The sequence below is a fragment of the Myzus persicae genome, unplaced genomic scaffold, assembly GCF_001856785.1.
Source record: "Myzus persicae strain clone G006 unplaced genomic scaffold, MPER_G0061.0, whole genome shotgun sequence".
Lineage (NCBI taxonomy): Eukaryota > Metazoa > Arthropoda > Insecta > Hemiptera > Aphididae > Myzus > Myzus persicae.
This window is the reverse complement of record NW_019102023.1, coordinates 387,476-414,266: the sequence shown is the minus strand read 5'-3', so window position 1 is coordinate 414,266 and position 26,791 is coordinate 387,476. Positions and strand designations below refer to the sequence as shown.

Sequence of the window (26,791 nt, the reverse complement as noted above, 5' to 3'; positions counted from 1 at the left end):
TAATTTTTTAAATTTAGTGTTCAGTATTTCGTTCATTTTTTGTTATTCTGTTTTTTTGCGCCCTCTATTGGTCAACGAGTAACGACTGAATTGTCTGATATTGTGTATTTTAGACGTTTTTGGGAACCCTGCACAGTCTTATCAAATATTGCTAGCGGAACATACGTCTTTAATCTTCGTTAAAAAAACATTATATTACAAATTGTATTAAACAATTATGCTATTAGTTACTTGTTTCCATAGCACAACTGCTCAAACTATAAAAAAAGTTAAAGACAATGTACCTATATAAGATATTCATTTAGTCTGTGTCTATTAAGACTTGTAGTATTGTAATGCACTAGGATAATATGGATTAGAACGGTGTATTTCAAAGTAGTAAGTTAAAGTTATTTTATTTGTTTAAATACAGTGAGTTCCGCTTAATGTGATCACTGGTTTATAGAATCAACTGTTTATTATAATCAAAAATGAAAATCCCAAACCAAATTGTATGTTACTAATGTTAAATTGACCTTTTATTAGAATCACCAAGTACCGTATAATTGAATCTCTATATGAACAATCTTTAAGGTTATATGGTTTTTCAAACTGATTAATTTATAAAACCCATTTTATTTTTGAGATTATTATTATGACAGTATATTGTTGTACGTTATTATGTTATTCAATTATTTTTGTGCGTCTTGAACTTGTGTCATTTATTATTGATGTTACATTAAATATGTAATTTTAAATAAATATGTCATTGTACAAAAAGATTGAATCATGAAAAAAATGTTGTAAATGTTTTATTGAATCAAAATGACCTGCACCAAAGTGGTCACATAAAGCGGAACCCACTGTATTATAAAAATTACTGACATCATTAATTTATAGATGGTAAATCAACCTAAATTATTTGTGAATTACTATTATAAATTCAAATTGTATGATTTTTATTTTCCATAAAAATATAATATTATTATATTAAATTTGTGACACATTTTTTATGTCCTTTTATTTCATACATAAGATCATGATGGAGATGAAGAAACATCAAGAAGATCAGTTTGCTAAATTAGCAGTGTTTCTCAGTGAAACGAAACAACCTTTCATCAATGTTCAAACAACTCAGATTACTTGTGCAATGGAATTACTCAAAGTACTGCCAGCTGCACAGGATGCTGTTTTTGAGTATTATGCAAAATTTTTTGACTATGCTATTTCTACGTATTTAAAACAACTTAAAGTGCAGGTATTAAGTTATGGTGTTATTATGTATATTAAGTTATTATGTTTAGTATGTTAATTGTAAATAATAGTTGATCTGAATTGTCCAAGACAACAGTTCTTAAAAAATAAAATGTTTCTGTAATAATAACATTGTTAGTAAACTCATAAAAACATTTTTTTATAGCCATCGTGGGTTGAATCTTCAAGTACATCATCAAGGTTGGAACCTCCAATCATAGCACCAGAAATCATTGAAAATGTGACCAATATAAGAGATGTTCTTTTGCGGCTAGTTGAAGAGGATCACATGGTTTGGGCTCCTGTTGTTTTGCATTGGTCTTATAAGTTGTTAGGTAAATATTAAATATGTAGTATATTACTGATAAAATAATTTTGTTTGTGAATATAAAATAATAAAATGTAATTATAATTTCACAGGAAAAGTATCCAAACATTACAATATGCATGAATTTGCTAGAATGCCTTTAGGAGATATGCTTCGATTTTGGTCTCAGTGTTCAGTTGCTTATATTCTAGTAGATATCAATAACAAGACAATTGCTAAAATGATGAAAGCAGAGGGAGAACGTTCAGTTGATTCCATGATTGGTAAGCATTTGTAAAATGTTTTTTAATCCATCATAATAATTATACTTAAAATGAATGATTGAATAGATAATTGTTTTTTTTAGAAACCATGTTAGGGTATAAGAGTTCGAGTTTTGAATGGGTATTAGCTCAAATTGGTGATAGTTTTCCGTCATTGGTCATTATGGATATGTTACTTTGTGGTATTAAAGAGATGTGCACCACTAAAAAATTCAAACATGTGAGTTATTGTTATCAATTACAATATATCATATTATTTTAACATAATTGTTATGTAATACATCATATAAATATTTATTTGTCCAGACTGAAAAGCTAAATTCTTTTATTAGAATTCTTGATCACCTTTCAATAACATACTTCAACAACATAAAAGATGTTGTGTTCAAGTTATTCAAGGTTTGTAAACAGTAAATTAAATTTTAATATTAAAATGATATTTAAATAACAAATAATTTTTGTTTATAGTTAAGTCTTGGTGAAGAATACCAAAAAATGACTGTTGAAAATGCTGCTATAGTTCCTTTTCTTTTGCACATGGCGATGTGTTCATCAACATTACTCAAGTCAATGTTATGTGAAAATTTAACTCAAAGTAAGAGTTAAATTATACCTTTATATAAATAAAAATATGATATGGTTTAATATTTTAGTATGATCACAAAATTATTAAAATACATTAAAGTTGTGCTCAAAATAAAATTGTTTTCTGTTATATAATACTTTTGGATGTGCTATTACACTTCTGGATCATAATACTACTATTGATTTTTAATGATTCAATAAATTGTTTCAGTCATTCCAGAGGTACTAAATAAATTATTACCGTTATATCCACAGTGGAAAAAATATTTTGATGAACAATGTAGTTTGCTGGATATTATGGTACAAGTATTGTTGAATGCTGATCGAGGAATTAAGCATGTTTTAAATTTAATATTTCAATTAATTGATTGTGAAGATCCAAAATTAAAAATTCTAAAAACTGGCGCCCAGACATTAATTGGTAAATGAGATTAATAATTACTACCTTATTTATTTATTTTTTTTATTCAAACCTTATTTGTGTTTTATGTTAAGAACTGTTTCTTGCTGAACTTGAATATTCACTGAGAACAAACCGCACTACCCCTCCAATAGTCAAAGCACTAGTAACAAATTTACATTCAATCAAACCATATTTATTGTCAACAAATATAAATGTTGCTCAGCCGGCTGCAAGGCTCTTAAGTTGTATTGGTTAGTAATCCTAATATGGTTCTAAATTATACTTAATAATTTAAATATTTTTCATTTTAGCTATTAGGGACCAGGAGTGTTTGTTGCCATATATAGCAACAATGTTAATTGAATGTGAAAATAGTACACAACTGGAGACGCTAGTAGAAATTCTGTCGTTTGGTGTCAACATGGCTCATTTTGATGGAGGCTTAGTTTACGCTTTGGTTAAAACTGATGTTTCTCTATCCAATGTTTGGAATAATTTAAATACTCTACTGAGGTAAATTATACTATAATTATTGCATTATATATAATGCCAGTAGTTCACCTAACTGTTATATAATTAATTTTGATTTCAGTTTAGAATCTGATCCACCCGAGGGTATTTCGTTATATGGTGTTTCACTGGCGGTAGTATCTCATTTGGACATGATATGTCGATCAATGATTGAATGTTGTCATAGCGGAGACATGCATTCTGCTCATTTATTGTCATCAATTTTATCTAAAATTGCTGCAAAGTTATGCATGAAAGAAATGTCTGTACCTAAAGTTTTATACTGTGTAAAAGCAGCTGTATTATATTTCTTCACTTGTCTTTTTAAAGAAAAAGGTTTGTTTACAACTTCTTGTCATATTTTGTTATAATTAACATTCTTTCATTTTTATTATAGATGAGATGTTTAAGCTGAAAGCATGTCTTCGAATGAATAAATTTGTTAATACTGTTAGTTATCGGTCATCAATAGCTAGAACAGCTGCTATGAAATATATTTTGGATGGTGTTTTTAAGGAACCGTTTTCATTGTTATTTGTCATGCCTGATAATCGACGTAATGACTATATAATTCAGCCGCTTGAAAAAACTTCATTAATGGGATCATTTCTTCAACAGGTATACAATTATAATTGTTGAAATTGAAAATTGAATAATGATTGTATAAATATTGTTTGTTTTTAATCGTAAAGGAATTCAATTTAATGTTTGGTGAAGAAATAAGTATTAAATTTGACAAAGATGAATTACATCCAAAATATAAAACCCCTGTTTTTGATGCTAAAAGTGTACAATTCAATGAACAGCGCCTTGTTTCATTTTTACGTTCTTGTTATTCGTCCGATGAATGCTATTCATTTGAACCAACATTGGACACTGTAGTATCTCTAGCACTATTAGTTGTTCAGTTTGTATCACCAGATGTAATGTACAATGGTTTGCCCTGGCCTGATGAAGATTTTACAAAAGTAAAATAATGAAAACTTGTAAAATTTGATTTTTACCTAATCAATACTAATTTTTCACTTTTTACTGTTTAGGTTACTATTGAAAGAGATGTTCATATTTACCACACAATCACTACTAAACCAATCCTCTGGACAATACTTGGAATATTGGCCGGTCATCGCCCGGCACTTTGCTATTGTTCAGTCCTGTTAAGAGCAGTTTGTGCATGTTTGATAAATCATTGGGGCGCAGTTAACCATACTAAGGGAAAGTCCAAGGATAATCTACAATTATTGGATGATACTGTGAAACTATTAAATACTATGTCACTAGGTCAGCTTTTACCTAAACCATTAGACGTCTTGGGTATTATTGTTCCAGAACTCACACCACAACAAGTAAATAATTTTCACTACTATCATGTTTATTTATATCATAGAAGCATAAAATATTGTTTGAAATCATAGATACTGATAGTGTTACGGGATTGCGTTTGGACGTACACTAGAGATCATATTCCAGCACCAGCTCTATTTTTACGAAATAATATTGGTGGTATGTGGAGGGACACAACAACCGTCACTGTGCCAAAACCATACTCAGATTCCTTAAGGCTCACTATGATTGAAAATATATCTCAATTTGGTGATTTATATGCCAGACTATTTACTAACAATAAACAACAGTCTATAGAAACATAATACATTACAATATTATATCAAATTAACTATTTATGCATTGTGTACATTTGTATTATATAAAAGCTATTTTACTTGTCAATGATTTTTTAATATATAGTTTTTATATTTTACATCTTTCTATGATTACAATTGAACATATTTTTTTAAATTTTAACTTTCAAGAGTACCACCGTTATTAAAAAGTATTTTTTTTTGGTTCACCAAATTTACTTTTATTTATTATATTAGAAAAATCTTTATTTAATTTATGAATGTACAGCAGAATCCAATTAATCCAAATCCCACTATCCAGGACTTTGCTTTATCTGAACAGCATAGTTAAATAATACATACAATGAGTATTTTAGTATTATCAAAAAAATAATCGTAATAACTAGTTATTTTATATTTTGTGAGACCCACCATGTTTCATTATATCTTCTATGCTAAATAATTTTTGTATTTTTTAAATCTATCATACACATTTTTTTTTCAGTACAGAATATACCTTGATAATATATAATACCTTGGTTTAATTTCATAGATTATTTTTTTTAATTTGGACAACCGAGAGCCCCAATTAATGTGGATTAATGAGGTTCTACTTTATATGACTATTTGATAAAAAAATGTTTTTTGGTTTGGTGTAAGAATTCTAGTTTTCCCTCATCCTTTTTCTGTTTTTCCCAATTATTTTGAGAATACCTATACTGGAATTTCTTAATTTTGATCTCCCAAATGTTTTAACTAGATTTACTTTGCTACCAGAAAAAATATTGAAATTGAAAATCAAAACACTTTTTCTAATATGGATCATGTAAACTGTACTCATACACAAAATAATATATATAATATTATTATCTGATTAATTCAACTAATAACTATTACAATATATAAACCATTTGTCAAATTACTTAAAATTTAAAGTTCAATTATTTTGGTAAGTAATTTGAAACCACAAGTTAGGTACCTACCATGATTATAAATGACTGTAGAATGTATTCTTTATAATCTCCGGGTCTACTGAACCGATTTTGAAAATTTTTTTACCAATGTAAAGCCACATTATTTGTGAGTGTCGTAGGGTATATATTAACCCGATAATTGAGAAAACTTTTTTTTGGTAGTCGGATTTGCACATTAAGTCAGAGAAAAAACAGTCGAACGAAAACGTTTCTTACAAACACTTCCTTAACGATGAGAGAGATATGATTGAGTTCTCGAAAAAGTTGTGGAATTTGATAATGCCTACAAAAAAGTCATCGACACTCGACAGCATATGTTTAAGACACTAAAAGTAGTTAGGTATTATGTACGTAAAAAAGAATCCCTATTTCCCATGGTCACGGCATCATGCGTGAACGGCTGGACTGTTTTCAATAATTCTTTTCTTGTTATATTTGTTATTGCTAGGAAAAGTTTCTTATGGAAGAAAAAATCAAGAAAGTTGCACGGAAAATTAGTTATTAATTCAAATAAAAGTGTAAATCGGGCAACTTGGTAAATTGAGTCCCGGGGAAAAACAGGTAGTAGGTAAGTTGAGTCCGGGGAAAAATAAGGTAGTTGGTTATTTGAGTCCCCGGGAAAAACGATTTATATGCATTTTAAATTTAAAAATATGCATGCAAACATGCACTAACATCAGAATATGCAAAAATATACACTATAAAATTTTTATTTGTGATTTGTGGACATTCATTGACTGCATGTATATGATTTTGAAATAATAATTATCAATTATATAATTATATTTTTCCACAACGATACACTCTTAACAACACCAAAGCATTCACAGTCAATAAAAGTCGATAACTTTAATTAATCTAAATATTATATCCTTATATAAATAATATTTACTTACTACCATTTTTTTCCCGGGACTCGACTTACCTACTATCTGTTTTTTCCCGGGACTCAATTTACCGCTTTCAAAATGTACCAAACTTATCTTGGACTCAATTTACCTAGCCCTTAATTACACATAAATTGTACGACACGGCGGCCCGCAGATTTCCAGCTAGGTACCTGTAACCTGACCTTTTTGCCCGTCACATTATGTGTTTGATTGACGTAGCACGTAGATATGAATTGTTCTAAGATATAAAATTAAACAATCTATTCATCTATTCTTAATTTAGCAGTTGAAATTCGTATTTTTTTTTGTGTTATGTATTTGGTTGCCGTTGGTGAATCAGGCAGATTAGGTTTAAGCATGTATCAAATCGAATTTTCGCACATTGTCTATGCCAAGGTGGAGTTGCACTTATAGCCGCTCATTAGCGTGTCCACAGTAAAATAAAAAATACAAATATTACAAATTAAGACATATTATTCATATAGACTATAGAGTATGCATCTAGCGGGGTCCGCGATCCACCATAAGTGGATTGCCTACCCAATAACATACTGTTCGCATCGAATCTAGGAAAAAAAATCCCCGGAAAAAAAATCCTCGGAATAAAAACCCCCGGATAAAAAATCCCCGGAAAATAAATCCACAGGAAATAAAACCCCCGGAAAAAAAATCCCCCAAGATATACCTAGCTGTTCTAAAATAATAATAATAATAATATACGATAATTTAAAAAAATATAAAATTTGAATGATAACTATTATAATATTATCTTGATCACACAGCTAGATTACGCAAAAATTAAAAATAATTATGATAATAATGAACAAATCACATAGCGTATAAAATAAAAATAATATCTATTTACCTATATAATAAAAAGGTAATCAGTTCTCTTGAGTATGTTATTACTCACAGAGTCACAGCTGTCAAAAATTTCCCAAAGTAAATTTTGCAAACCTTACAAAGCAAACTTTGGGGATTTTTTTTCCGGGGATTTTTTTTTTCTGGGGATTTATTTTCCGAATACCGTTTGCATCACCAGTCACCACAAGAGTCTCGTATTGAGTTGGTATTTTTAATGGGCAACGAAGTGCACGGGATTAGCTAGTAATTAATAATATAGATAAAACATGGGACTACTAACTGAATATCTCTAATGGAATAATACATATTTCCATCTTCATTTTTAAAATGTTACTCATTTCTATTGTTATTGGGTAAGAACTTGTTAGTTTATTCCTAGTTGTACCTACATATAAAATAAAGTTTCGATCAATCGAAAACATTTTTTTTGTTATCTCATTATTTTTGTTAACTTAAGTTGATCTTTTTAATTTTCAGTATTAGAAATAAGTTTAAGAAGTGTTATATTATACATGTAGCTCACGAATCAGTAAATAATCTAGACAAAAAAAAATATTGATTTGAACAAAAGTTATTTCATTTGTCAGGTCTTCCTGTACACTCTGTACATGTCATAATATGCAAGTTATAAAAATTTGGCTTTTAAATGTAGAAAAATTGTTTCACCCTCCCAAAAATATTATAAATTGTCCATAAGGGCGTTTATAGGCCTTTCTATGGAAAAGATTCTGACGCAGTGCCTGCCTGTAACTGTAGTTTAAACTGATAACTGATTTAAGCGGTATAGTAGGATACCTAACCGACGATTTGTAATGTACACGATGCACATTATCATTTTGCGTTCAGCTTTGTGATCCAATTTTTTTCTTAGATCGATCCTATTTTTAAACCTACGATATTATACACGTTCTCCCTCCACCATTTTCTCCTGTAATGGCGTTTTATAGTGTCTATTTATAAGTTTGTCCCGGCGCAATGTGCCCCACAATCGCACGTCTCAGTACAACGCGACGATCTGCCCAACCATCATGGTTAAACAATTGATCAAGGTAAGACAACACGCGATTTATATTATTATTGTGTTTTTTAAAACGTAGTAGGCACCTTCGTCACCTAGTCTGGCACCACACCGAATAGAAAACGCCGTCCAAATAAATTAGATTATTTTATAAGCGTTTTGTCGTTAGGGTAAAAAGGTACCTCCGAAATGTCTTCCTTCTACAAAAAAATCATATTTACTAGGGTACCATAATTATCAATACACAGACTATAGAGTAAATTAATTAAGTAATTTTTAATAGATATAAAAGAAATGGCAATAACATCAATAAGTGATAACCATCAAAGCTTCAGATTTTTTTTGACTGATTAAGAACATTGTTAAACGTCTACCACAATCGTCATATTTTGTGTTATCGATTATAATTAGTAGTATTATAATTTATTAATTTATAACCACATGTATTACGGCCTGAAGAGGCTCTGCAGACGGTTAGGTTAAATACTCTAAACGTAAACAAAGTTCGAGACTTTTCTATAATTTGTTTTAATCAATTATATAAACAATGTTTAGCAAAATCATAATTTAAATGGGGATGAACCAAGGATCTGCGATTGATATGAGATAAAAGTGTAAAATCCTAACCGAATTAAAACCCAACGGGGGCATGTATGGGTGCAATACCAACTCGTAACTATAGATTTCAAATTGTCTTGCCCAATAATACTTTCACAGAGTGATTTTTTGGACACGGTCGTTCATTCAGATTTTAGATCTTCAAATTCTCAAGTTGAATGATTTAAGTTTTTCCACTAATGATTGTTTAAAATGCAGATGATTATTTCAAAATCGGCGTTATATTCAAAGTGAAATTCTAAGTAGTAGTTTCCAATTCTTAGTCGTATAGGAGGACAGTTTTTCCTAGGTATTACATTAGTACTATTGTATACCTATATACAATTGTTTTTTTAAAGTGCTGTCTGTCATATTGTTCAAAATACCATCTTGAGAATATGCTATAAAAAACATCCAACTCTAATATTAAGTATACATTTAAAATTGTTTTTCATAGTGATGAATGATGATGAACAGTATACATATTACATATAAGGCATAGGTAATGTACAACGAACATAATTATTAGGAAGGTGCCGCCTACCACCTAGTTTTAGAGTTATTAATATTGTACTCAATATTGACAAAATGACAACAGACCAGTGTCACAGGACAGTTATCCTTGAGGCTAGAAGGCCATAAAAAATCTGAGGATATTTGAAAATATTAGATACTATCGATGTTTACAAATCAGGATTCGGATAAGCGCTGTAAAAAAATTTTTAATGTTACTCGATTGACCCCAAATTCGGTGTTTCAGGTGGAGGAAGACCCTACGGTCGGCAGGTACGTGGCCGCCAATGTGGACTTGGCCGCGTGGCAAGTGGCGCTCGTTGAACGGCCGCTGATTCGGGGCCCGTCTCAGGTCACCCGGCCGGTGTGTTTGGGATGCCTGAAGTCGATTACCGCGGACTCAGCGACGAGGTGCGAACGATGCGGTTGGCCTATGTGCGCGGATAGCAACTGTTCGGACGACGAATGGCACAAGGCCGAATGCGACTGGACAGTGACGCGGAGGAAGCAGAAGGTGGGTGCGAGGGACTACGTGATGGAGTTACACATTTTTACCGGATTCCGCCAGTGGAAAACGGAAATGTACCGTTAACTTTTTTGAAGAAAAAAAATTCCTTAACAATATTTCACTGATTTTATATAGGTGTAGGATATGTAGTAGGCACCTATATATAAAACAACATGATCCGTTTAACCTATATACTTTGCATATATTTTATTAGTTTTTTTTAGATAGATACAAAAAAATAAAATTTGTAGACATTTGTGTTCCGTTTCCGATGATGAAATTATAAGAATAATACACATTATATTGTTGATGAACAACTTGAAAATTAGTTATTAACAGGATCATGAATATAGTACATTTTTCATTTTTAATATTGTTCTTGGCACTTCCTGGTGTTATAAATATAAAAATAATACATTTTTAACAATAGTAGTTGGCGAGTTGTTGACTGTAAAGATTAAAAAGTACTTGTAATTATTTAAGCCAGATGTAAAATGTGTGGAACAAGAAAACAATCCAAAAATTACATAACGCTTATACTTGCAAGTTATTAAAAGAAAACAACGCGACAGGTTATATTCATTATGGTTTATGAGTTGTAAATTTAAATAAAAAGCCTATTTTGTCATGACACTTATAGGTATACAATTACTTACTATTTTCTTAAGTTTTATCTACGTGTCTTAAGATTTTGACGCCTCCTTGAAATGTGCAGTCCGGGTTCGATGTCCCCTCCCCCCCAAAAAATGTATCTATATAAATGTTAACAGATGACTATTTTGTATACGGATATATTGTGATAATGTACTCCGTCCTGCTGTAGGTAGAAATCAAAGACTTCACGAACCCACATCCTAGCTATCAGTCGATTACGGTTATCAGGTGTATGTACCAGAAGCACAACAACCCGGAAGTCTGGGCCAAGCTAACCAAGCTGGAGTCCCACTGCACCAGTCGTCGTGGCGGGTCCAAGTTCGAAGCGGACCGCATATGGATTGCTGACCACTTGAGTAGGTTTTTCAAACTAGACCCGACAGAATGGCCGGTTGAAGAGATACTCCGAGTCTGTGGGATCGTGCAGGTCAACGGACACGAAGTGCCGCTCACCGATCCACCGTACGTGGCCATCTACGACGCGGGCTCGATGCTGGAGCACAGCTGCGTGCCCAACTGCTCCAAGACGTTCACGCGTGACGGCCACCTGCTAATCAGAACTGCGGCCGCGGCTGTCGAGAGCGGTGGACACCTGTCCATCTCGTACACGGACGTGCTATGGGGCACTGCACAGCGGCTCGCTCATCTGGCTGACACGAAATTCTTCGTCTGCAAGTGTCCTAGGTGTTCCGACCCCACAGAACTTGGAACGTACTTTAGCGGAGTCAAGTGTACCACTGAGTGAGTTAGTTTCTTTATAGTATCTACGCAACCCGCTATTAAATAAGCTGGGCTAATAATTATACCTGTAAAATATGAAGATATACATGCATGTTTCTAGCGCCCACTAGATACGTAATTTTGATTTTTCGGAAACGAGTGCCGAGTGAATTTCAAAATTAGATTCGGATATTTTGGAATAGTTAAATTTTTATAAAAAAAATTTGGAAAATGTACATTTTTACTGGGAAATATTGTATGGTGATATAGTATATTATATTATATAATACTAGCTGACCCCTTGTACTTCGTTAAACGTTAAAAATAATAATTGTATATGATTCATTCTTTGTTCAATTCGTTCGTTAATATTCGGTGTACCGAATGGTGTTCAAAACTTTGTTTTACTATGTCTATTATTAACTGTAACCAATGATAACTATAATTTATAAATAAAAAAATAATTTTTGATTTCAATTGACCATCGTGTATGTCAAAATCTTTGTGCAAACTAAACTTAAAAGTTCGAATTTTGGACAATTCTTTTTTAGTACGCACTTACATGGTAGTACGGAGATATCGTGAACATTTCAAGTTATAAGCTATCATTGTTTAGTTTCTATTTTTCTAAGTTGTTCAGTTAGGGCACGTTTGATTATATTATGGCCATCACACTCAGTGTTGCCCATGCCAAATAGGGGGCCCCTGAGGCTTGCTGATGATTATGCGAGCAGTATATTATCAAAACCCCGCTAGGTGAGTACGCAAGAGGCTAATTTCCGACTCTTAAGTTTCAAAGTTATACTAAGTCTGTTGTTTTTACTTAATCTAACCTACGGAAGATAACAGCTGATTGGAAACAAATATAAAATGTGCCATCGCTTGTCCAGTGGTTTTTGATATAGCTATATAAACTAATTTTGCCCGGGAAATAATGATTAATTAATACAAAACACGGCGTTATATCGATATATCTCATATAGTCATTTTAATTGTTTTAAGATAGGTATAATTTGTTTATTCAAGTACATAAGTGTGCTAATTTGGTGCATGCTTTTATCTCATCTACCGAGTAACATTTTGCAAACATTTATGTAAAAAAAAATACTTATTTTTAATTTTTATCTACAATCAATGGAAACTATTTAAAAACAAAAAAGAAATTTCCAATTTCCATCGTGAATCTGATGAAATGCACATTTCAAAAAATATTTTATTATAGCACATCTATCGCATTGGAGGAACCATCACTATTCCAAATTTAAGGTTCCAACGTTATAGTTTTTGAGATGTAATGATGAGTGAGTGACTGGTATTTGGCTTTTATATGCATAAAATATAGAGATAAATAGATTTATAATTTATTGTGCATAAGTGTTATTCAACTAAAAAATTCAAAAGTTAAGAAAAATAATGATGATAGTCATATGATGTGCAAAAAACGATTTAAATACAGTAGGTAATTTACTATATTGTTACCGATAATATTGTTATGTATCACTTAGGTAATAAAATGTAAAATATAGCTTTTGAACGATCGTACCGTTTTTACATGCGAAATATAATATATAAATGTCTTATGTGTTAAACTCGTTCGCCTTTTCAGAGACTGTATGGGATACTCGTTGCCGAACGTCCATCCGTCTACCGACGACCCGTTCGACATCGCGTGGACTTGCAACTTTTGTTCCACGGTCGCTGACCCAAACCAGATCGAACTCTCGCTGTCCCACGTGGGCCGAGATATGGCAGCGATGAACCGCCGCGATCCTAAACACTGCAGCATGTTCCTTGACCACTACGTGTCGGCCGGCGACTTGCATCCCAACCACTATTACTTCACCGAAGTCCGCCTGAACTTGGCACAACTCTACGGGCAGATGGAAGGACAGCCGCTGGACACGCTGTCTCCGGAACAGTTGAGTCACAAACGTGAGCTGTGTCTGAAGGTCTTAAAAGTAGCGGACGTGTTGTTCCCAGGTGAGATTTGAAAACTGCTGTTTTGTACTTTTGCGTACCTATTATAGTTATATGTCGTATTCCGTATACGATATTTGTAATTGTTTAATTATCATTATTACTGTCGTTTTTGTTTCGGTAGCCGAATGCCGAATTCGGGGCGCCTTGATGTTCGAGTTGCACGCAGTAATGGCGGAAGACGCTAGGAGATCCCAGCATGACACCAATGCCGTAATGGAGGCTCTGTTGGTGAGTTTTCGCGTGCGTTTGGTTGTTTGTCTCAAGCGTAGCTTATTACAAATTATTATATAGATATTTAACAATTATAGACTTTAATGGTATGTATTATTTTTCAAACAGAGATCCAAGTTTTATCTAGAACAAGCCGAAAATTTGTTGAAATATGAACCGAAAGAATTACCCGAAGGTCAAATGGCCGCCCAATGCGAACAGAACGCCATAGACTTGGACTTGTTGTTAAAAAAATTACACGAATCGATTGGCAGCGCACCCATGTGATGATTTGCCTTTATATCAGGAGTTTTTCCGACCATCGAAGTCGTATAATATTATTGTAAATTCAACATATATATATTTTATATTATAATATATTTTGTAACTGATGCAAATAATTAAAAAAACTATAAAATTATAATATATATATAAAATAGTTAAAAATCCGTGTCAAAGTTTATTCTTATTGTCATCGCCTTCTCCCAAATATTGTTGAGCGATATCGTCGTTGGCTGCGACGTTCGGCGCGCTTACCATATTTTCTTTTCTTAATAGCACCTGAAAATCCGAGTTCATTATAGGTAACTGTAACTACGAGGTAGTAGTCTGTACGACTCATATTTACTTAACATGTTCATACAAGTACAATACGTATTTGTTTCGTTTTATACTCACCTTCGAATGATGAGGACCTCGGATCCAAATGTTTTTCTCGTAAGCCAGCCTAGTCAAGTTGACTGCGTCCAAAATCTAAAAATCCACGTTAAACATAAATGATGAATCGCGTATAAGCTTGTTTTCAACTTTGTACGTAAATACGTAGGTATAGCTATAGTAATTAATAATAATATGAATAATATGATATAAGTGTACTGACGTCGTCCGCAGACCTCGACACCGCGTCCGTAGAAGTCTCTTCGTTTTCAGCGTTTTCGTTTTGTTCAAGTTTCATCAGTTGCATATATCTGAATCATTCTATCACTGATAAGTGAGTTAATCGGTATATAATTATAACAAACGGCCATCGCCCAACCAGCTCACCTCGATGTCTGTATGGAGGCTCTCTCGTCTGCGAAGTCCGTCGGAGGATTTTCCAGTTCCCAGTGTCGGCTACAGGACGAGCACCGGCATTCTTTGATCAGCTGTACACGTTTCGTGTGATTCGACCCATCGCTGCACTTCAGTTGTACCTACGGTTTATAGGTAGGTTATAATTATTTTATAGATAAAAAGGAACTTAATTTCCCGACTCCCGAGCGTGTATCATTACAATGCACGAACACTGTAGGTACCAGGCAAAACCGAAAGTAGACTTTTTTCTATTTTATTGGTAACATTTTAATATTTTCAGTAGCATTGATTTCATATTTCGTAGCAGAATATTATTTTGAGAATATCTCTAAATAATATTTATTTAATTGCTATCAAAAAGTTAATCATGAGGTAGAATTATATAGCAACAGAAAGTACGTATTGATTGCTTCTTAGTGCCTCAGTGCTTGTATAATAATTTATATTTCTCGTCATGCTCACAGGAATCCATAGCGTGTTTACGGGTTGGCACGAGTCGCAGTACGAGTTGACTTCATCGCCGTTGTTGGTAGGAACCGTCCTCGGTATGGAATAACTGAAACATGCACCCAGGCAAACGAGGTTGTCAATCTCCACGGGATCGCAATCGACGTCGGATATGACTTGTTTAATGGGCGTGCTCGTGCACCACGAATGCTTGTCCGGGTACAAAACTATATTGTGGACCTATATTGCGGATAGTAGTTCAATAATTGCATCATTCACGGGGCAAGTTTAAAGTATTATTATTTATTTATTTATTTATTTATTTATTTATTTATTTATTATACAAATATTTAACGTCAATTCATGTATCGCGAGGTGTATTGTTACACGGCAGTACCACACGTACCTTGTGTCGTCTGAGAGTATAATTATTATAACTGTTCGACCCGACTTCAGACGCTCGTACGCCGAACACCAGCACAGATGTGTATAGCAAATAATTCATGACGGTCTTTTCGACATTTAAAGAGTTCGGGACCATTTGAAAACCTATTTATCCTTAAATGTACCTGTTAAAAAAAAAATACAAAATTAACTAAATACAACAGGTTACTCCGTCACGTGTTAGTCGTATGCATAATAATTATAATAAGGTTTGTGCACCGTATTACCGTGTGTCCATGTACTGCTGCAGAATGCAGATCACAGTAGGAATGTTTGTATAATAATATCATCTATATCTACTAAATCGAATGCGATTCGAAAGAATATATGCATAGTTAAACTTCCCCCCACGGAAACCTCTAAATAGCGAACACCTCCGATGCATCCATTAAACAATTCATTTTTTTTTTTTTGAAATATACAAGTTTTGACTTTTAGGCCGTTAGCTTGCGTTTAAATCATTATATCATTAGGCCATATAGGTACAACCCGCCATCCAGTAACGACACACAAGACGATACCATACGTCTCGAGTATAGCGTCATTCATCCATAGTATTAGTTCTTTTGCTGCAGAGCCGTATCATTCACGTAATATTTTGGCAGGTAGCCACGTGAAAAACGACGGGCGACGGCTACGGGTTGAGGTAGGATAATATTAATCACGAGATGAACGGGAGGCTCAGTGAATGAATCGAATCTCGTTACTAGATATACATATTACATATATATTATAGGTACCGTATTTTATATACACATTTACAATAAACATAATACAGCTGTGCCTTGCGGAATTAATCTAAACGATTTGTGATGTTTTTAGAGCCCGGCGTCGAATATCACTGCATTATTTAAATTTTTCAAAAACGGGTGTATGTATGGGCATAAGTATATTATGAGGTACATTATAATTATGATGTCTGTACAAACGGAAATTTGCTTTTATTTTACATAATTATTTCACACTCGGAATGAATTAATAAAAATATATACGAGCCGGTTATACCGGGGATCATCGACCTGGAGTAAATCTACTTTTGGCAACCGTCCAAAGTCTTCTCTCGAGAAATTGTTCCATTCATGACGATTGCAACTAATTACGACTGGAGGAAAGGTGACGGACACGGTATAAGCTCCCCCGGCACTGTTTACCGTCATAAGCACAGACCAACCGGTTTGCTTACTGATTAGCATACACGATTTTAATCTTACCAATGATTAATCGTTACTTCTGGGCATATTTATTTAAACTGTGTTATTTCCAAGACAACGTCATTTACGTATTATATACCCATTCCTAACTTGGGATGATAATAATCCAAAATCGCAACTAAAAAATCATCTTTTTGGCGAATAGTCTAGATGAAAACATTGGACAATAATATTTTTTCTTATGTTATACAGCTATTTCTATTCTCCCGAAAGTCCAATAGAATTAAGCTAGTTAAACAGGCTTAGTTCAATAATAAAAATATCTTTACAGTTAAATAGTAAAAAAAGTTTTTTGGTTAGTTAACCTACTTCAAGAGCGCAGATCTACCAACGACGGGTCTCGAATAAAGTACTGGAATGGTGGGAGGGATAAACAACACATACAAATAATATTATGAAGCTTGAATATTTTTAAACAAATAACTATTATATCCATAACTATTGCATTTGTTGTTAAATAATGATTTATGTATATAAATAATTGAATTATAAAATGAATATGACATGTGTAGTTAGTCCTTGAGCTTTTGAGTGTCTTATGCCCCTTGCCCCTTGGACCTGCATTGACACCTACATAAATCGATATCAAATAAGAGTTAAGAAAAAAAGAACCTAGTTTAAAAAAACTAAAAACAAAAATTAAATAACTATTAAGATATCCATATTTCCGATTTCATCTACTATTTATCTAATAATTAAATAACTAGCAAATATCAAAAATGAAATCGAAATGGTTTTTACTAAACATTTAATACTGCCCATTGGATATTACCACATTGTTATCGTTATGTAAGGAATATATGAATCTGTTGTTGAAATATTTCACAACTTCAAGTCAAGTTATAACTTATAATATTAAATAAATAAATGATTTTATTGGAATGTTGTACCTACTTCAAATTGACTAAATACAAATTCAGAAAATATTATCTTAGTATATTTAATTAAATAAATAATCTTTTTAAGTATTAAAATTTTTGCCTATCAAAATATTATAGATCATACAAATTATAGGATATTGATGAATTAAAATAATAAACCATTCAAAATATAATTTGTTTTTGTGAGTAACAACATATGTACTATTTTTTTTCTATTTTATAGATACACAAAATCAGTTTTTTTACATATTTTTTATGAATTAAGAATAAATTAAAAAAATTGATATTGATTGAGAGTGAATTCGGAGCTTAATAAATTATTAGTTTACCCAAGCAATTAGGTAATTAAAATATCGCAAATTAAATAAATATGTTGAACAAGACTATACTATAATTTATAATATATATATAAATCCAAATAAATATCATCTTAAAATATAGTAAAAATAACATCTGATCCTTATAAAATTTAAATTGTATAATATTTATTAATATTGTATATTATACTTACGGGAAGCACAAATTTTCCGAGAACTATATACACCAGCTCAATTGAGTTCACAAACTGGCTGAATCGCCATGATTTTCTTGTCTACATGTGAAAAAAAAACTCCCGTAGCTGAACGGTGGGGGTATGTAACTACGAAACATGTTGCTAACCGAGTGACCTGCTGCTAATTTCATTTCCATTTTAATATTCATTATTTTACTAAATAAATATATAGGTATATCATATATATAATATACACACAGGGTGTATTTGGAGGATTTAAGTATTTAATTATAATTTATATAACAATCATAATAAATCGATTGTTGTCAAATCCTCCAGAGCCACGTTCCCTATATTATTAAGTGTATTATGAATCACGAGCCCGAGCTATTCTGAAAATCAAAATTTTTTTGCACAAATATTTAGCAACGTAATTAGTATGACTTTGCAAGACCAAAATTAGAATTCGCACGAAATTATTCAATACTCAACTAGCTACATCCAGTTTCATAGTTTTGCCGTTTCACCAGCCCAGCACCAAATCGAAATCTTAAGAATTTTGAAAATTTTTTTAACCAATAATTGACCAAAATTTTAATTATTGACTTCCCTCTCATTAATACCTATATTTGGAGAAAATATTTGACTTGTAATTTTACAAACTAGAGGTTTAGCTGGTACAGTAAATTTGAAGTATCTATTAATTGAACACCTATAGGTACATGTATTAATTATTGTAATTCTAAATAGCTGTAATCCCATTTATTTATAACAACATTTTTATTTATTGGTTCATAATAAGAATATTATTGTTCTGAAATAAACATAGAAAAACTGTGCATATTAATAAACAGTAAAAAATCTCAATAATTTAAATAATATTTGATATGATTATATAATTTAAAATTATAAACTATTTTGGTTAATATCAAATCACAGAGAACGGCTGGTCCGACACGCGTAGCTAATTTTTTTTCTAAAATATTTGTAGTCCGAACGCGATTTTTACTGCAAAAAAAAAATTGGGAAAAACTGATAGGCCTTTTTCCATATAAATGATTGCCACTGGTTACATATTAGTTACTACCTATTAGTTACTATAGATGTTAAGAATGCTTGCGACAAAGGTGTCCCCAATAATCATGGTAGTTGCCTATTTAAGAAATCATTGGGCGTAGTCGACCTCAAAAATTACATTACGAAATAATACAGACATCTATTTATAGTATTTGTTAGTAACTTATTTCTTATACATGTTTGAATCCCAATAGGTACTTGGCGTAATATTATATTTAGCGCCGTAAAATATTTTAGGTAGGCAGCCCTACGTTTTTGTTCGGTCAAAATGTCTTGCGCTTTTTAATCGAGCTGTGCCGTATTCTAATCTATAGTATTCGCTTATATTATACTACTATATTATAAGTCCTATAATTTAGTGATAGTATCAAATTATTATAAATTATTATGATTTGTCCACATAAATAAATGGTTCCTAAAGGTTAAGTATAAATGAATAAGACTATAATTGATCGGATATAATAGTTTTAATCTATAATTTTGATACTTGGTCTCTATATTTTTAAGTTTTTAACCCGCGCTGGTTTAACCGAAGTTAAAATACTCAACAACTAATGTACTCTTTTCAATCGATTCCTTTGAACTAGGACTTTGGTGGTATTTATAGTTTATTTTTTCAATTTCTATACCTATGTAGCTAAAAGGTACCTTACATATGAATATATTTTTGTTTATTTATGGGGTTGACATTGGTTAAATATCGTTGTTGACGGGAACAAACCTACTATGTAAAAAAGTGTAGTTTTCAGGAAACACAAAAAACTTTTTTAGTAAAAAAATCACATAGGAGTTATTTCATAAACGATTTATAGTTGGTAACACATTGAAGAATATTTCTACGATAGAGATAGCACATATAGAAGGTATTTCATAAATTATGTATTGTAGTTAACACTAGGTAACATATAGGAGAAATTGTTTATTATTTTTCATTAATTCGACAATGCAAATCGCATCCCGTCAACGACCATATTTTTTTGTATTTATTTTTCGAAAGTAACTCCTGCGAGGGCAGAGGGTGCAGTATAATATATAAGTTTTAACAACATAATATGAATAGGTACATTTTCAAGCATAACACAGAAGAATAAACTAAAAACAAAGTAACAGTTTTTCAACTTACTATTATCATAGAAAAACAAATCGAAGTCAGATGGATTATCATTAAAATATTTTAGAATTCTACTGGTGGAACTACGGAGAACAGGGTTGCGATTACTCGTTACAAAATATAAAATAGGGAATTATTTATAGTGTTCACCGAGGGTGCTCTAAGACCAATAAGACTCAAGAGCTCAGAACAGTTTACAGTACCATTTAATAGCTTACATAAAAATAAACAGTCAATGTAATTACGCCTTCTTCCTAGAGCGGATATTTTACATTGGTTCTAGACATCGGAAATAGGTAAACCACACAAATTTGGTTTAATGGTATCAATTTTATCGACTAAGCCTATTCGTCGGGGGCTCCAAATCAGTAGACTAAACTCCAAGACGGACCGAACTAGAGCAGAGTACAAGACTTTTAGACAGACTTAATTCATATCCGCAAAGTTACGTTTAATAAAACCCGAATTTCTAAAAGCCTTTGGGCAAATGATTTCTATATGGCGTTTGAAGTCCGACGATAGATTATACCGAGATTTTCGAGATTATATACAAGATATCTCGATCAACCACATTGATTCTAGTCCTAACTAGATTATAATCAAATAGTGTAGGTGAGAGTTTGTGATGGAAGGATATTTTCATATATATTTTAATTGTATTTAAATGCAATCCGTTGTCTGATGTCTGAACACAATGTTGAGAAGAGATCTAAGTCCATTTGTAGTTTTACACAACCACTAATATGATAAATTGTAGAATATATTTTTAAATCATCAGTGAATATCAGAACTTACTATATGTTGAAATACTGAATTTATATCGTCAATAAAAACTCAAAATAAGAAAGGAGATAAGTGGCCCCACTGAATCAAGCCAGATGACACTGATAGAGGATTGGACTTAACATTGTAAATTTCTACAATTTACTTGTGATAAGTTAGTTAAGTTGACACCCATGATAATACACTGCAATTTAGTAAAACATAACTATTAAAATTAGTAGGAATATGGTATATACAATTTTTTATAAATACATATATTTTTAATAAAAAACAAATTTTTGACGCCCAGGCAATAACAGCGGGACAACTAGTATAAGTATGTAATATATACATGATAATCTATTGAAAAAAACAATAATAATAGCATTGCTTGTAAAAACTAAAAAAAGAATTATACACAACAAATCACAGTTCACTAAAAAAAAAAAAAAATAGAATATGCAACAATTCCTGATATTGCTGGAAAATTAATTCACACTTATATTTATTCAATGAATTCAAGTTATAATAGTTATAATAGCAATCCTTTGAAAATAACACATGGTATACCATCATAAGGTACAAACTTAGGACCATTATTGTTATTATTTTCATACATGGTTTGCTTAAATTAGTCATAATTGTTTGTTGTGTATGTTTTGCTTATGAAACCGTTAGTTGTTAATGGTGTTAATCCTAGTCTGACAACAATTTTTTTAGAGTTAAGTTCAAACAAGACGGAATATATGTGTTTTAATATACGACAAATTAAATTAAATAATATTATGATATAAATGTACCTCGAACATATGATATTATCCCTACGTGTAGTTATATATCAATAGAAAAATAAATATGCGCTAATTCCTTAACTGATGCCGGCTGATTGATGAACGTACTGCAATATTGTTAATGTTAATGCAATATAATTACTGTTATATTATTGTTAATATTTCGTAAATACCTATTTGCTGACTACAAAGACTTAAATGCTTGAATCAACAACTAATATTTCCAAACAATATGAAGTCAAAGGGCTTGAGTTTTCTTTTTAGAATTTTCCATGTAATAATACGTTTAGGTATAATGTAAATATAGGTAATAATTAGGTATAATTGTTTAAAATATACATGGTTGTGGTTCTATAACGACGACAATTCGAATCAATAAAATAATTGTACTTTATAAATACTTAATTTCGAATAAATACCTATTACTTATTTTTTACTGTTTGACAAACCGCTGTTTCGTTTAACTATATATATCTGGCAATGGTAAGATTTTATGTTTGACAATGTTACATTTTAAAAACTTTAAGAAAAGACCAACTTATGTGACTTAAGCTGATTAAACTTTATCATACATGTTTTCAATTTAAATAACATTCATCTGCTTAGTATATAATTTGAAATTATTTTACCTGTGCCTGATTTCATGATTGAATGTTTCCTCCATTAGAATTCTAACGTTTGTGATAAAGAAATGAATAACCTACAAGAATCGCATATTTTTAAGAAAGAAGTGTTTAATGATCATATGACTAAAAAATACATAGAAAATCGCGAAGAATCAAACGAGTGTCTCAAAAAACTCAAAAGTAAATTGTCCATTGAAGTATTATCTATTATAAATTATTAAACAAATTGGTATTATAGGTAAAAGTTATTTTGGCGCGCGAGTGTTACTATTTAATATTACAAATTATTAAGTAATATTGCTTAGATATAAGTAATTATTTTAGTATTATGATGATATAAATACATCTATATTTTATTACTTGTTTTAGTGAAAGAGGATTTCAATATTGGTACACCATCGGATGTTAGTGATGTTTCTGACACTTTAAAAGAAGTACAGGTACGAAAACTGTTCTGTAAATTAATATAAATTTCAATTTCGAAAAGTCGAATATCGTACACGAAGATATCGATGTTAAATTGACCTATACCTTCTCTCTTTGTCAACAATTGGTAATCACAATCTGAGCCTAATCTATTTTTTAATGTTATTATAAATAATAGTTTATAATAAGTTTATTTATAAGTTCCACTGGCTGGGTATAAGTCAAGGGAGTAAGAACATATAAATCTTAACCTACTTATTGAAAGTTTGAATTTATTTAGTTCAGACATTTATATTATATTTTTCCGTCGTTATACAGTGGAAAGTAGTCGATCATTATGGTGGAGACGAACTTAAATTAAAATATGAGAATAAAATAAAATTAGAAACGATCGAAAAGGAGTTCGAGGGACTAAAGGTTGTTTACCGTGCACGTGTTTGACAATCCGTGGATCTCTTTAAGTTTTTACATAATAATGCTTCATAATTTATAATATTTAGATACAAAACGATTTAATTGCGGATGAAGTTCAGTTAATTACCAACATATACAAGTCCAGAAATGATCTGATATCAATGGTCAAAGACCAAATTAACAAGTACACACAATACGCATTTACCCGATTTATATAATATTATATCGAATCATCGTTTTTATCGCGGTAGTATATAATATTATGTAATATATTGTTATGTTCTCGTTAACTTTACCTATATATAGAGTTCAAAACGAAATGCAAAGAATACACAACAGGAAAATAAAAAACGAAATGGAAAATGCAATATGCTTTAAAACCATTGTAGACAAAATGGTGGGAATTCATAGCCATATCGACCAGTTCAAAGAGACGGTTGACGGTTTGGAGTAAGCTGTAGAAGAGGCGTGTGAAAATAAAAAAATCATGACAGAAATAATGGAGGTTGCCGAGTATATGAAGGACCAATATCGTTTGCAGATGACCGAAGATCGGAGGCGTTTTACCGAGCAGATCAATAAAAACGCCAGCGAAATCGACCAGTTAAAGGTGGACGAGGGCAATAAAGCTATTGAAGTCAATGATCTGGAAAAACGCTACGCTATTCAACAAATTCACGTTGATTGGCACCAGGAATTGATGAAACGCGTTGAAAAGTACATTGCCGACATGGTATGTACCTGCTGTATAAAAAATTATAACCTATCCATATTTTAATATTTACTGACATCGATAATTGATAATATTATAACGATGATGATTGACACGCTTTACGCGTCTGTATCGAGTCCGTGTATGGTGTATAGTTCATAATATTTGTTCGCAGATAGATAACAAATATATTATACAATAGGCAAAATGTATATGTAATTAATTGCCTTAATCTACCATTGAATTGAAAACTAATCAGTTTTTATTTATTAACAGAACTAATATAAAAAATGTTAATAATTGTGCCAAGTATAAATTTTATAACACGCGCAATTGAGTGCATCCTACAAACTACACTTCAATATACAGTGTATGCATATTACTAATAGGTACCTATTATGCATAAGTATCGAATTGTATGTCCCTACGCATTCCTACCAATAAATTATGTCAAAAATCAATGGGTAGTATTAAAAGTATCAAAATTACTATAATATTGCAGTTATCAATTATCTATTCGTACTTGAAACAATTGGAGAACGAAAATAATCAGTTAGCGGTGCCCAACGAGAATCACAAAGATGTCGTTTTGCTATTAGTTGTGAGTAATATCTACGCATATTATGTATCATTATTTGTCTTATTACACAGTGCGTTTGCCCAAAGAACTAAGAAGTATCAATGAGCACTGTGTGTACATTTATAGTGTATAGTAGGTAGCTCAAAAATTGACGATTTTGAGTTATACGTGTTTTCTTATGGTAAAAATAGCACACTTGACATTGCACTGTATTGTATTGAGTCGTACCTACTGTCAAAATTGAATGCGTCAATCTCTATACTATAATACCTATAACATTAAAGGAGATTAAATATTTCAATTCATGCAATGAGTGTATTATTTTGAGTTATTTTACTGCAGTACCCATACGTATGTTTAAGAAATACCGCTGTATACGAGTTTCACCTCAAAATTACATAATATTATAACATAGGTGATAGGTAATTCCATTAAAGGATTATAAATAGATTATGATAACAATAATGTATTATCTGAACAACACACCACACACACTTTTATGATGTGAAGGCTTAACTTTGTTTCTTATTCAATAATTTAAATATTACACTGAGTTTGTTTTAAATAATAATAATAATTATGGCATTTCAATCTCATGTAAAACAAATGCTTTATTTAGCACAATTAGGCAAAACAAACATTGAGTAAAAAATCACAAAATGATAAACTGCCACCGAAAAACAAAAAAACTTTTAAGTAAATATTAAAATATAGTAGTGGTAGTATAAAAAATAATTGTATTTAATTAATGAAAACTTTTTCAACAGTATATTTTAATATGATTCATTTGTTTTCAACACTTGTTTATGATATTATACCAAAATTTCAAACATTCATATCGTGTTAAATATTTTTATTTATCAGTGATTTAGGACATAAAAAACTTCAACACTCAATTTTCTCAAAATCATCAATTTTTATTACACTAATGTGCTCATAGTGCGAATGTATTATCCATTATTATCCATGTAAGTTTATTACAGGAAACTTATGACTAATAACTAATTTAAAACTATAGTAGGTAACTACTATACAATAATATCAAAGTAATTCTTGAGATCCATGACGCTGGAGTACTTTTTAAAATATTGTCATATAATATGATACATATTTTCACCACAATATAAATATTCACCATTTTTTTGATTAAAATAATAAAACTAATAAACCCAATTTATAGAAACAATTGGAAGAAATTTACGGGATCATCGGAAACAAGAAAAAAATCAAGACATGCGAATAGAATAACCTGCATATTATACAATTTAAGGACAACCACGTATAGAAAATGACGAGGAAAACGATTTTTCTGTTGATTTAATATTTTAATAAAGTTAAGCAACTCATAATGGTGAAATCACGAAACCATAACAATAACTTAGCACTTTTAAGCACTATAGCAATAAGTTATCTTCATTACACCAGCGCTTGGAAAGTTCCTTTAAAAAAATAATTAATTTACTTCATGTTCATATTTTTAAAAAGGACCTAAATCTTTTCTCGTTCCCGGCTTAAAGAGAGGAACAAATTTTTTTCCCCTTTCTTAAATAAAAAACATTTTTCTTTCCTCAATAATTTTAAAAGTGTATTTATATAGTTTGTAGTAATACAGTGTTTAATTAGGTAATAGTTGTTTGTTTTAATACGTTTAATTTGTTTATTTTATACATGTTAAGACCAATAAGTCTACCGTGACTAACTTGAAATGTTCTAAACATTATCAATATCATCGTACATTGTCGTAATGTCGTAATTTGGTTTATTTATATACCTAGTTTAGGTAAGTTTAGGCAGTTTTTTTTTATAATGACTAAATGAGATGTCTAAAAAAAATAATTATAAAACTTCTCTGATGAAAATTATTAAAATTCTC

The 26,791-nt window shown here is 31.2% G+C and overlaps 3 protein-coding genes and 1 pseudogene across 4 annotated transcripts; 3 read left to right on the top strand and 1 right to left on the bottom strand.

Moving 5' to 3' along the window:
* Positions 1-152: 152 nt before the first annotated feature.
* Positions 153-5,058, top strand: LOC111031023 (integrator complex subunit 5). 2 transcript variants are annotated; one of them, XM_022310804.1, is made up of 15 exons: positions 153-378; positions 1,016-1,237; positions 1,400-1,568; positions 1,654-1,824; positions 1,908-2,044; positions 2,131-2,223; positions 2,293-2,419; positions 2,621-2,830; positions 2,905-3,063; positions 3,124-3,325; positions 3,405-3,658; positions 3,720-3,940; positions 4,015-4,290; positions 4,363-4,668; positions 4,738-4,971. In XM_022310804.1, exons 2-15 carry the CDS (start codon positions 1,019-1,021, stop codon positions 4,969-4,971), a joined length of 2,778 nt encoding a protein of 925 aa, XP_022166496.1. In that variant the 5' UTR covers positions 153-378; positions 1,016-1,018. The 2 variants fall into 2 exon arrangements, with proteins under 2 accessions (XP_022166496.1, XP_022166495.1); XM_022310803.1 differs by lacking the exon at positions 153-378 and adding an exon at positions 817-882 and having other exon boundaries at positions 4,738-5,058.
* A 3,639-nt stretch (positions 5,059-8,697) lies between these two features.
* On the top strand, positions 8,698-14,262 carry LOC111031030 (protein msta-like). The gene is made up of 6 exons (XM_022310818.1): positions 8,698-8,718; positions 10,045-10,311; positions 11,129-11,700; positions 13,286-13,659; positions 13,781-13,887; positions 13,999-14,262. The coding sequence occupies exons 1-6, from the start codon at positions 8,698-8,700 to the stop codon at positions 14,155-14,157; spliced, it is 1,500 nt and encodes a 499-aa protein (XP_022166510.1). The 3' UTR covers positions 14,158-14,262.
* Positions 14,227-18,496, bottom strand: LOC111031031 (DAN domain family member 5-like). Its single transcript, XM_022310819.1, has 7 exons — positions 18,438-18,496; positions 15,797-15,959; positions 15,406-15,630; positions 14,914-15,062; positions 14,750-14,837; positions 14,548-14,622; positions 14,227-14,430 (listed from the first exon to the last, which is right to left on the bottom strand). Exons 2-7 carry the CDS (start codon positions 15,929-15,931, stop codon positions 14,323-14,325), a joined length of 780 nt encoding a protein of 259 aa, XP_022166511.1. The 5' UTR covers positions 15,932-15,959; positions 18,438-18,496; the 3' UTR covers positions 14,227-14,322.
* Positions 18,497-21,301: 2,805 nt separating this feature from the next.
* On the top strand, positions 21,302-26,699 carry LOC111031040 (annotated as a pseudogene).
* The last annotated feature ends 92 nt before the right edge of the window (positions 26,700-26,791 follow it).